Raw genomic sequence first — 12,451 nt, forward strand, 5'->3', positions numbered from 1 at the left:
CTTCTCTCACCTAGTTCTCTCCTTATCTCCCTGTAACTCTCCTTCTCTGTCCTCACCATGTCCAGCCCCATTTCCCTGTCTCCTTATCATCTTTCCGGTCCCTTGTATTTCTGCCTGTGTTTCCCTTTCTCCATTCCTGAGTCTTTTCATATTTCCTCCCTCTTAGCCTTTCTGTCTCTCTCTTTCCCCCCTTTTCTGTCTTTACACTTTTAGCCCCTTAGCTGCTTTAGGTCTATCTATGTGTCTCTATGTGTATCTCTCTCCATCTTTTCCTCTCTCTCCAAGTTTCCTAACTCCCGGATACTCTACCCTCCAGACCCCGGATGTCCAGGCCTCTCTCCCTGTGGAATTGTGGGAACCAGGGACGTCAGGAAGGTGGCAAGTGAGGCCTGGGAGGGGTTGCTTAGCAACCACTGCATCCTCTCCAGCCGGTTTCTGTTGCCTAGTAACAGCTGCCTGCCCAGAGACAAGGGCCCAAGGGTGGAATGGGTTGGGGGTGGCACTTCTTGGTTTCCTGTTGGGGTGGGGATGGTCCCTGGTATTCGCCCTTACCTAAGGTCCATATCATGCCTCCCTCCCATTTCGGTAGCTGTGAATATTCCCTAGCAGTGGCTCCCCCACTCAGAGCCTGAGTGCTGTGAGCGCCTCCCTGGTATTGCTCCTGGAGCCTGAGCTTCCTTCCTAGCAATGCCCTCGGCACTAATGAGGGCAGGGCCCTTCAGAGCTCACTCACAATGTCCCAGGTCTGTGGTCACCACCCGGTCCAGCAGTCCTCCAAAGGGGCTCAGTCTCCCCATGGTGATCCCTGCAGGTGGCAAGTGGGGGCCGCGGCAGCTGCGTCCCCATGAGGAGGGGAGGAAGATGCCGGCTGAGCTGCTGCTGCTGCTGATTGTCGCCTTTGCCAGCCCCAGCTGCCAGGTGCTCTCATCACTGCGCATGGGTGAGGCCCTGCAGCCCTGCCCCTGCCTCCTCAGAGACCCTCCCGTCGGACACCGGGCTCCTCTTTGGGAACCCAGGCAGGCCGTTTCCTCAGGACCCAGGGATCCGGGCCTCCGCTCTCAGCTTTCCTCAGCATTGAGGAGCCGCAGTCCCTAGCTACTTCTTCCCTGGACCCAGTTCTCTTCAGCCTCAGATCCAGGAGTCCAGACCCCAGTTCCCATCCCCACTCCCACCCCAGGATCTCGGAGTCTGGTCCCCAACCCCTGTGTCCTCTCAGCTGCAATCCTGGATGATCAGACGGTGTGTGGCCGTGGCGAGCGTCTGGCCCTGGCCCTGGCCCGGGAGCAGATCAACGGGATCATCGAGGTCCCAGCCAAGGCCCGAGTGGAAGTAGACATCTTTGAGCTGCAGCGGGACAGCCAGTACGAGACCACGGACACCAGTGAGCAGGGCCACGGGGGTGTGGGGTGAGGCTGGGCAGGCTAGTAGCCCTCAGTGGGTCCCTCGGGCCCCCCACCTCCTTAGCTCTCCTTGTCCTCTTCTAGCTCCATTTGCCCCTTCCTTCATGTCAGCTCTGCCTGTCTCCCAGAGATGGTGCTGCTGGGGATGGGGATGGGGAGGGCATCAGGCCCAGTCCTGCCCTGAGGGCCTCATTTGAAAAATAAGCTTTTCCCTGGCTGGTGTTGCTCAGTGGTTGAGCGTCCTCCTGTGCACCAAAAGGTCGCCAGTTTGATTCCCGGTCAGGGCACATGTCAAGATTGTGGGCTCAGTCTCCAGTAGGGGTGTGTGCAGGAGGCAACCGATCAATGTTTCTCTCTCAAATTGATGTTTTTCTTTCCCTTCCTCTCTCCCTTGAAAAATCAATAAAAAAAACATATTTGAAAGAAAAATAAGCTTCATAGTTGACCAAGGACACTTAGCCCCCAGAGCTGAGTAATGAGGGCCCCAGGCAATAAGGCAGGGGCCTCAGGGGCAGGATTAGCGAAGGCATTCTGGAGAAGGCTAAACTGAAGTTGAGCTCTGAAAAATGAACAAGATATATACAAAGAGTGGTGTTGCTCAAAGTACGCCACATAGTAGGGGTGCGTAAGTATTCGTTGAACAGTGTGGATTGAATGAATGTTCGTTAACATGCTGGAGTTAGAGACTATTAGGAGATGCTGCCTTCAAATGTGTTTTACACAGATTTCTTTCCTGCAGGCCTTATCAGAGCATTTAATATGTTCATGTATATTTCAAATCACTGAGAGGGAGAATGAGGAGTAATGTTTCCTGGACTTTTTGACTTTGGCAGCACAGAATATCAATTGGGAGAAGCTGGGATAGAGGGTGAGGAGACAGATGGTGTTCCAGGCATGTGCTTGTAGTCTGGAGCTGGGGTGGAGGGTGGGGGGATATTCAGAGCCAAGGAACAGGGTGTGGGGTTACACCCATCCTGACCACCTGGACTCAGGACATGTTTAGGGGGATCATAAGAGATGACATCTGGACTAGAGTGTGACCGGGCAGTGGGAGGCGAAGTTGGGCAGACTGGCAGGCCAGCTCCAGGAAGCCCGCAGTAGTCGCTTGAAGATGTTGCCTTCACCAGTAGGCAGTGGGGACTTGTCGGTGGGTTTAGACCAGGGAGCTGGTGAAAGTGAATCCAGAGGCTAGATTCAGGTGATCAGTGAGGAGGCTGAGTTGAGAGCCCTGAAGTAGAACAGGGGAGGAGGAGTCGAAGAGAAGAGGATAGATGTGAGAAGATTTGAGGACAAAAAAGAAAATTTGGTGTCTAATTGGCTATTGGGAGACAGATTGAAAGCAAGGGTCACATTTCCAGGTATTTGAATGGTAGGCCCTCACCAGTGTGGAAACTACAGAAGGAGCAAGTTTGGAGGAAGATAAGGCATTTAGTTTTGATGCTTTTATTTGAATGTGGCAGGGATCTCTCTGTCTTCATCTCAGTCCTGCTTTCCTCTAAGTTAGCTTAATTTTCAGGAATGCCCTTCCCAACTGGTGGCAATGTGTTCCCACCAGCTCAGAACTTATATCACCAATTTAGCAAACCCATTATTACCAAAGTAATAATTGTAGCAGAAGACCTGGGGAAGGCTCCCCAAGGCCTGGTGTGAGCCCGTTTCAGTCTCTGAACCAATCACAGTGGCCAGGACAATATGGTTCTGTAATCCGGGGTCAGGTGACAATCGATCCTGGGAACCACGGGGCTTCCCTGAGGAAAAGTCAGGGTTCTGCCTTGAGAATGGGCATTGGGCAGCCAAAGCAACAGCTTCTACCTTCGAGGCTTGAGACGCACACGTGTTTAAGGGGAAAGAATGTGGAAGAAAGTAGAGCAAGCAAATGCAACGGAAGCATGGTGTTTGGGGTGCAGAGGGTAGAGGGGACCTTGGCCACGGGTTCGGGGTGGAGGGGTGCTGGATGCACCTAAGGTTGTAGTGTGGTTAGAAAGGCTGAGGACAATGCAGGCTGAGTAACCTGGCACTGGATCTGCAGCCAGAGGAGGCCCCTGGTGTTTCCTCTTCATCCCGTCCTTTGTTTTTCTCTGGTTTGACCTGTCCTTCTGTTGCCATTTCTCCCTGTCTCTCTCTGTCTGTGCCCCCTCCATAGGGTGGCAGGGATTGGGCTCCTGGGTCCCCATGGTGGAGGAGTGTCAGTTCCAGGCTGGGAGGGTTGCCTGGAGGTGGGGACGGAGAGGAGGGAAAGGGTCCTTGACTCTGTGGTCTCTTCCTACCCCTCGCAGTGTGTCAGATCCTGCCTAAGGGGGTCGTGTCTGTCCTGGGGCCTTCCTCCAGCCCTGCATCTGCTTCCACCGTGAGCCATATCTGTGGGGAGAAGGAGGTGAGGCGGGGTGCGGGTCCCGGGGAGGTGAGGATGGGGAGGAGGGAGCAGGATAGAAGCAAAAGCTCCTTCTCTGTCCAGATCCCCCACATCAAGGTGGGTCCCGAGGAGACGCCTCGCCTCCAGTACCTTCGTTTTGCATCTGTCAGCCTGTACCCCAGTAACGAGGATGTCAGCCTGGCGGTCTCCCGAATCCTCAAGTCCTTCAACTACCCCTCGGCCAGCCTCATCTGCGCCAAGGCCGAGTGTGAGGGAGGAAACTGGACGTTTCATTTTCTGTTCCCCAAACTCCCTTCCCAAGTGATCTAGTCTCCCACAGTCATCAGTGCCCCCTGGTTGGAACGATCTCTTGGTCCCCATGATTCCTTCCCCTTCGGGAACCCAGAGCTCTGGTTCCACTGAGCCCTCCCCCCACTTCCCGAAGGGACCATTTAGCCCACAGATAGTGCGAAGCACCTGCCAGGTGCTAGGCCCCGGCTCAGCATGGCCCCTGACTTCAGGGAGCTCCGAGCCAGTGGAGGACACAGTTGTTGAGCAGCTGTGATAGGGAGTGACACGTGATCTGTTAGGAGTTGAGCAGGGGCTGTCGAAGCATAAAGTCTGGGAGGTTTGGGGCCTGACTCCCTGAGAAAGGGACATCACAGCTGGACCTGAGGGTGCGGGTAGGGGGAGCATGTTCTGAGGGCATGGCAGGCAAAGTTGCGACCGAGGGAGTGTGGCCCCTTTGAGAGGCTCAAAGTCGCTCCCTGCGGCAGGAGTATAGGAGCATGAGGCAGGACCTTGTGTCTGTATTATCCTGAAGACGGTGAAGGTTCTCACATAGGGTGGGGTGAGGGACAGGGCCCCACTTGTGCAGGAAGCAGTCTTTGGCTACAGTGCAGGGAGTGGACTAGAGGGTGACATGGGAGGTGGCAGGGAGACCAGCGAGAGGCAGAGGACATGGTGCTGGTTAGGGCCCAGGTGGGGCCGTGGGATGGACAGACGACGAATTTGAGGAGTTGTGAGGGAGGAGAGAGGACAGGGTCATGAACTGTGACCAGGTCTGTCAAGGAGGAGGAGAGTCATTCTTGGGGCACAGTTGTGGGGAGGTCTGTGAGACATTTAGATGGAGATGTTGGAGAAGCTGTGGGTCTGTGGGTGTGCAGCTGGAGAGAGAGGGTATGCTCAGAAAATTCCAGGAAGAACTGTCTCAAAGGGTGTTTATTGAACACCTGCTATGTGCCAGGCGTTTTGCTTGATATTAAAGATATGGCAGTGTGCAAGCCAGGCTGGAATCTCTGCCCTTATCAAACTTACATTCTAAAGGGAGGAGCTAGGCAACGAACATAAATGAGGACGTTGTTTAGTCAGAAGGGAAAAGTCCTGTGAACAAACAGTGGAGGGACTGGGCATGCTGGAATGAGGGGGCAATTTGAAATGGAATGGTGGGTGTGGGAGTCATCGAGGGCTTGATATTTAGTGAGGATCTGAAGGTGGTAGGGTGGGAGCTGTGCGGGGATCTGGGAGAATAGTGTTCCAGGCAGAGGGAACAGCAAGTGCAAAGGCCACAGGATAGTGTGAGACATGGAGGACACCTGTGTGGCTGGGAAGAGGGAGTGATGGGGAGAGGAGGTCAGGAGAGAATGAGGGTGAGCAGATGGAGGCGGGCCTTGCAGACGTTGACCTTCGCTCTGAATGAACGAGAAGCTGTTAGAAGATTTGGAGCAGAGAAGGGACACATCTGCTTTCCATGGTCTGGCTGCAGAGTAGGGAACAGACTCTGGGGGCAAGTTTGGCTGTTGTAACAGGCAAGAGATGACACTGGCTTGGGTCAGGGCAGTGATAGTGGGGTGTGCAGTCGATGGGTCTAATGTGTTTTGAAGATAGAGCTTGGGCGGATTGGGTGTGGGCGTGAGAGAGAGGGGAGGCCAGGCTGCTGCTAGGGTTTTGGCCTGAGAGACTGGCAGGCTGGAGTTGTTCACCAACTTGGGAGACATGCTGGTCTGGGCAAGAAGAGCAGAATGTGGCTTTGCACGTGTGAAGGGCGAGATGCCAGTCACACATATCAGTGGGGGCAGAAGGTGGCAGGAGGAAGGCCTCTGGAGGGCAGGAGGAAGTGCAGGTTGGGGCTTTAATTTGGGAGGACCTAGGCATCAGGCCCCTGGGTCCAGTACCCCAAGACAGCCAGCTGCACTCTGGACAGACAGATGCCCATCTCCTGAGCGCACCCTCGTCCTCTCCCCAGTTCCCCCATGGTGGTGAGGAGGAGGGAGTGTTCGCCCCATATCAGGCACATGGAGGGGCTCTAATCCAGGACCGACCCCACCCCCAGGCCTGTTGCGGTTGGAGGAGCTGGTTCGAGGCTTCCTCATCTCCAAGGAGACGCTGTCAGTGAGGATGCTGGATGACAGCCGGGACCCCACACCACTGCTCAAGGAGATCCGTGATGACAAGGTGTCCACCATTATCATCGACGCCAATGCCTCCATCTCCCACCTCATCCTCCGTAAGGTGGGTCCCCTGTCTCTGCTTCCCTACGGGGCCAGGGGCAGAAACATGGGGGACAGAGCACATGGCCTAGTGCCCATAGGCCTCAGTGGTCACATGGGGTATGGAGACCTGCTTCCTACATGCAGAGATAATCAGGAAGATTGTCCCTCGGCTCAGCTGTTCCCCAGTTGCAGCCCTCGTTGGACCCTGGACAGTTGCCTCCCCTCCTTGTGAACAGCTGCTGCCTCAGTGGGTTGCGGTGAGGGTTAATGAGTGAGTGGTAGGGAAACCGATTGGGACCCTGCCTGGCCCAGACTAGGGGGAGCTTCCTAGTATCCTTATGAAGTGCGTGTTCTGCTGTATATTGAGGCACTTTGCACGTATTCTTTAGTTTGGCTCTCACCCACCCTGTGGGCACGTGTGATGATCATTTGTGGATGACGAAGCTGGGGTTCCTGCGGGGAACGGTCAGGATCAAGGCCACCCAGGAGGGGCCAGCGTCAGATGCTGGCCCGCCACATGCTGTCCACCGGTGACCCACATTCATTCATCATTCGTTGCTTCCCTGCTCTTAATATTTCCTCATAATCTAACCTGTATTACTTATTCTTCTCTAGTTTTTATTTTTTTAAATATATTTTTATTGATTTCAGAGAGGAAAGAAGAGGGAGGAAGTTAGAAACATCAATGATGAGAGAGAACCATTGATCAGCTGCCTCCTGTATGCCCCCCCACTGAGGATTGAGCCCGAAACCCGGGCATGTGCCCTTGACCGGAATCAAACCTGGGACCCTTCAGTCTGCAGGTCGACGCTCTATCCACTGAGCCAAATCTGCTAGGGCTTTTCCCAGTTTTTAAAAAATTAAAACCATATGTCACTGCTGATCATAGCTTATAGGAAGATGTGTGGACAGCACCCATAGGCTCTGGAGGCAGATGGCTTGTAGAAAAGATTCTGCTCAGGCGGCAGGCCTCGGCCGGAGACCTGGCCCTCCTGTGTGAGCCAGGGGACCCGTGGTCACTTTCCTCTCGGGCCTGTCCATCCCTGTCGTGGAATGGGCTGTAACCCACGTGATCACAGCTCCTGACACTCAGGCAATGCAGGCTGGTGCTGGTTAAAGGTCTAATGTCCACTGTAGGGGAGGATTGGGCATTCCTGGCCTGGTCTTCTAGCTTTGTTCTCCTCAGGGGCTGTGAGAAAGGGGGCTCAAAACATGAGTCTTAAAGAGCCATATTGGCTGCCTTTTGCTGCAAAGTGCTTTTAAAGATGGCAGGGGTGATTTATCTGACCTGGGACCAGGCTGAGCCTTACACATCAGCAGGCGAAACCTGGCGTGGGCAGCATGGGCATTAAGGTTAAGGTTATCCTCCCTACCTGCCCTGTTTCTGAGGTGTCCCTGTGCCTGTCTCCAGAGGGCAGTCTTTTAAGTAACCTAAAGAGGGGCAGGCATTCAAGGCGCCTACATCCCACCTGGGCTACCAGTCAGCAGGGCTGGATGTGAGGGATCAAGGTCTCCCTCTGCCCACATGTGTCTTCTTCTTCCTGTCTCTCTATCTCTGGGTGTTTCTTACTGTATTTCCCACGCGGTGCCTTCTTGCCAGGCTTGTCTCTAACTATCTCTTCCCCTCTCGGTTTCTCCCCATTTCTGCCTCTCGGGTCGCCTCTTTTCCTGCCGGTGTTCTCCAGGCCTCAGAGCTAGGCATGATCTCAGCGTTTTACAAGTACATCCTCACCACCATGGTGCGTACCCCCAGCAGCCCCTCTGACCCATTCCCTCCCATGGTATCTGCACCAGTGGTGCCTGGCCCGGCCTCACCCTGCTTCTCGTCCCAGGACTTCCCCATCCTGCACCTGGACGGGATCGTGGAGGACTCCTCCAACATCCTGGGCTTCTCCATGTTCAACACCTCGCACCCCTTCTACCCCGAGTTTGTGCGCAGCCTCAACATGTCCTGGAGAGAGAACTGCGAAGCCAGCACCTACCCGGGCCCTGCGGTGAGCACACCCCCTTGCCCCCCGCACACAGACACTCTGCACACCGATACTCTGGGCCCCTTCAAATCTCTGCCAGTTGGTGCTCAGAGCCTCTGGTGCTCCCACTCACTTCCCAAGTACGTGCCACGCAGCCTCATTCTGAGATAAGTCTGACCTGTCCTCCTCTCCACCTCCCAGGGCGCAGCAGCCACACTGGCCTCCAGGTGCCTCTGCCGCCCCAGCACACGCGCACCTCAGGGCCTGTGCGCTTGCTCTCCCCGCTGCTTCGAGCTCACTTCCCCAGAGAACTGGCGACTCGCTTCCTCATCACCAAGTCATTGCTCGAATGACCCCTTAGTTGTGAGACCTTCCCTGGTCCCATTTAAAATATGGGAAACGCCCCACGATATAGGGCCCTCCCCTGCTGTCTTTTCCTCCATAGCACCTGTCTTTGCTTATCTAATCTCCATGTGGCTTGCTCTATATTTTGCTTAGATATAGATACACATACATGATTGTAAGTTCCCTGAGGGCAGGGCTTTCTCCCTGTTCACCATTATATACCAGCACCTAAGACAGCCTGGCTCAGAGTAGGTTTCTGAGAATATATTTTGAATGAATGCAAACATACAAAAGATGCATCTAGTCATATACCAAGATACTGAGACAGTCCTACGTGCGCAGAAACTCACGGATACCGGGCCATGCAGTCGGGTGTGCACACACGGACACAGACAGAGGCACATTCATTCGCACCCCTGCTCCTACCTGCATAGCACGAGATTCACACCTGCACATCCACCCAGCGAAGGCGCACTCTCGCAGACACACTCACAGACGCCCTGTGTCGTCAATCACAGCTCAGTGGCAGCTTGTCTAGAGCCCTCACTGTGTGCCAGGTGCTGTTTTGAGTTCTTTACTGCATTATCTTGCTTGATCCCCACCCTAGTGCTCAGAGGCAGAGATGTTGATTATCCCCACTATACAGGGGAGGAAACTGAGGTTCAGAGGGGAGAGGGGACTTGGCGCACTACAGGGAATAGTATAACTGGGTCTTCAGCTCAGACCTGCCTGTCTCCCAGGCCCGGGCTCACAGCCATTATGTGCTCCTGCCTCCTAGACACCCCGCCCCGCCCTGTGTATAAACAAATAGGAACATTTGCCCAGCCCCACCCACATAAACGTCCCTAGGCACACTGAGAGAGGGGCTGTGGCCATTGTCTACTGCCTGCATCAGCCACACAGACATGCAGATTCCCAGGCACACCCTCACCCTCAGGCCCATGAATACCCACTTTGGGGGTGACACAACTGGCTGTCCAGGCATACTCTCTCAGATGTGCCCTCCCCTGAACAGACACATGGTCACACGCATTCAGGAAGAGATGCTTCCGTAGAGGCTTGGCAGCATGCACACCTTTCCCTGTCACATGCATTCCCCGAGGAAGACACCAGGGAGTTGTCTGAGGGCTGGGAGTAGCACCATGGGGCTCGGAGACTCCCCTGGCTAAGATGCCTCTTCCCTGTCCCACCCCACCTCTGCCCCTCTCAGCTGTCGGCTGCCCTGATGTTTGACGCTGTGCATGTGGTGGTGAGCGCCGTCCGGGAGCTGAACCGCAGCCAGGAGATCGGTGTGAAGCCCCTGGCCTGTACGTCGGCCAACATTTGGCCCCACGGGACCAGCCTCATGAACTACCTGCGCATGGTGAGCTGGGAGCGGGAGGGCTGAGGGCGATCAGCCTGCCACAGTGGGGGACTCACTGTGTCCACCTTTTGGCCCTTTGCCCTCTCCCTCACCTCCAACCCCACCAACGCCTCTTGCTTCCTCTGTGCCTCTTCCTTGCTCTTCCCTCTGTCTCTCTTTCCTGGCTTTCCTCTGCCCGCCTGCACTGCTGCCTCCTGGGTCTGTGTTCCACCACCCCACGTTTGCTGGTATGGGGTCTTGCTTGTTTAATTGTGGTCCTTCCTGGTCCCTCTCCCTCTCTTTTGTCCCCTCCACCTCTGTCTCTTTCCCTCTGGGCCTCTCCCACCCATCTCTCTGGGCCCCTGCCACCCCTCCCTCTGGCCACCTCCCACCCTGCTAGGTAGAGTATGACGGGCTGACCGGGCGGGTCGAATTCAACAGCAAAGGGCAAAGGACCAACTACACCCTGCGTATCCTAGAGAAGTCCCCGCAGGGCCACCGTGAGGTGAGTAGGCCCAGGGTGAAGCCAGAGCCCTGACTGGGTGGGGTGGGGTGGAGGTGGAAGGGAGGGAGGGCTGGGTGGGACCCCACCGGTTAGAGCACCACACCCCTCTCGTCCCCAGATTGGGGTGTGGTACTCTAACCGGACCCTGGCCATGAACGCCACCACCCTGGACATCAACCTGTCGCAGACGCTGGCCAACAAGACGCTGGTGGTCACGACCATTTTGGTGAGTGGCCCCTGTGGGGCGGCAGTAAATGAAGGGGCCTTTCCTGAGCGGTGCCCAGCCCAGTCCTGGTCAGGAGGAGGGATGCCTCAGCTGGCAAAGCGCACAGCACAGTGGGGATGTGACTCCTGCACCCAACAACCCCGGACTGGGCCCTGGTGTTACCATCCTAATCGCTGCCAGGGCGGGGGAGGCACAGACCCTGCCCTCACAGCCGGCCCAGCCCGGGCTCCGCCAGCCTGCCGTTCGTTGCACAGCGGAGAGGAAGGCCTGGCTCACAGGAGCGCCGTGAGCATTCCACGTGGCCGCGCAGGCAGGGCCCCGCACAGTGTCTGGCCCATGGAAGGCCCCGTCAGTCACGGTCAGGAGTGGTCATTTTGTCACGCTTGCCAAGTGTGTTGACACACATGTTAACTTATTTAATGTCCATTTTGAAGATGTGGAAACCAAGGCTCAGAACAGTGAAGCGACTTGCCCAGGGTCTCACAGCAAGTAAATGGCGTAGTCAGGATGGAAGTGAGTCTCTGCGGCCCCAGAGCCTGTGCTCTGAATCTCCAGTCCTCTCGGCCCCTCACTGTCCTGCAGCCCGCTGGTGCTGCTCCTGCATTTGCCAGACCAGAGCCAGGCCTTGTGGGCCAGCGAATATTTACTGAGCACTGTTCTGCACAGGCACTGTGCTAGGCCCTTTCCAGGTGTCACTTTTTAAACCTCTCAGCTACTCCATAAGGTCTGTCTTATTTTCCTTCTTTTGAAGGTAAGGAAACAGGTCCCACAGCAAGTCCCTGCTGGAGCTGAGTGTCAGTCTTTGAGGCCATGCCCTCTCCCCTGCAACCCTGCCACCAGCTGTGCACAGTGGCCTCTAGGAGGTCAGGGAGGGGTGACACACAGGATCTGGTGAGCAGGAAGCTGTCTGGAGAAGCTGGGCTTAGAGACTGGGCATGCCAGGTAGCCAGGCTCTTTGTAGCAGCCAAGTCCCTGGCCCGCTGGCAATGCCTCTGTGAGCTGATCTGGCTAGTGCTATGGGTGCTGAGGTTGAAAGCATTACCACAGGTTCTACAGGATGTCAGAGGCCCCCTAAAGCAGTGTCGAGGGACCATTCCCTCAGTCCCTAGGGAACTCCTAATCTAAAAGTAGACTTCGAGTCCCTCTGGAAAAGGGCCAGTGATCCTGCTGGGGAGGGACAGATGGCCTGCAGACGGGAAACCAGACACTTCGTAACAGCCTCACTGAGAGCCCTGTGGGCCAGGCAGGCTGGCTGGCAGAAGTCGGACCTCTGTGCTTGTGGGAGTGTTGCCAGTTCCAGGGCCTTCCTGGGGCCTGAAGAGATAGGGTCCTTGGTGGGGAGCAGGGGCAAAGGTCAGGGAGGGGGTGTCAAGAGAGCAGAGCCATGATCCTAGGGACTTCGAGCTTCTTCTCGCACTTATCTCTTCTTCCCAAGGCCCATGAGCTAGTGTTCTCTTCCTGATATTCATTCTCTTGATGGATTCATTCATTCCACAAATATTTTCTGAAGCTGCTGTGTGCCAGGCTTTCCACAAGTTCTGGAGGTACAGGAATGAGTCACATGTGGCCTCATGGTTTCCTTACTTTTGAGGGGAGGGGATCCCAGTTCAATGGAGGAGACAGGCATGGACACAGTCATTCTCACACGGCAAGGAGGGACTGACTCGGCTGTGGAAGGCCCGAGGAAGGCTTCACAGAGGAGGTGGCATTAGACTGGGCTTTAGACGCTGAGTAGGAGTTGGGTGCACAAAGGAGGCAGGGGTGGGCATCTGGCCAGGAAGCCACAGAAGCAGGGGCCTCAGGAAGCATTTGTCAGAT

At 55.6% G+C, this 12,451-nt stretch overlaps 1 protein-coding gene across 2 annotated transcripts in view; it reads left to right on the forward strand.

Annotated features, from left to right (window-relative positions):
- The window catches only part of LOC103303226 (glutamate receptor ionotropic, kainate 5), a 79,632-nt gene that overhangs the window by 2,710 nt on the left and 64,471 nt on the right, over positions 1 to 12,451 (forward strand). For both annotated transcript variants that reach the window (XM_054710748.1, XM_008160232.3), the window contains exons 2-11: positions 812 to 940; positions 1,217 to 1,381; positions 3,677 to 3,774; positions 3,856 to 4,021; positions 6,086 to 6,264; positions 7,931 to 7,984; positions 8,078 to 8,239; positions 9,771 to 9,923; positions 10,303 to 10,407; positions 10,526 to 10,633. In XM_054710748.1, coding sequence (XP_054566723.1) covers positions 862 to 940; positions 1,217 to 1,381; positions 3,677 to 3,774; positions 3,856 to 4,021; positions 6,086 to 6,264; positions 7,931 to 7,984; positions 8,078 to 8,239; positions 9,771 to 9,923; positions 10,303 to 10,407; positions 10,526 to 10,633 — 1,269 coding nt within the window. In that variant the 5' untranslated portion in view covers positions 812 to 861. The remainder of the gene's footprint in view (positions 1 to 811; positions 941 to 1,216; positions 1,382 to 3,676; positions 3,775 to 3,855; positions 4,022 to 6,085; positions 6,265 to 7,930; positions 7,985 to 8,077; positions 8,240 to 9,770; positions 9,924 to 10,302; positions 10,408 to 10,525; positions 10,634 to 12,451) is intronic.

The sequence above is a fragment of the Eptesicus fuscus genome, chromosome 21, assembly GCF_027574615.1.
Source record: "Eptesicus fuscus isolate TK198812 chromosome 21, DD_ASM_mEF_20220401, whole genome shotgun sequence".
Classification (NCBI taxonomy): domain Eukaryota; kingdom Metazoa; phylum Chordata; class Mammalia; order Chiroptera; family Vespertilionidae; genus Eptesicus; species Eptesicus fuscus.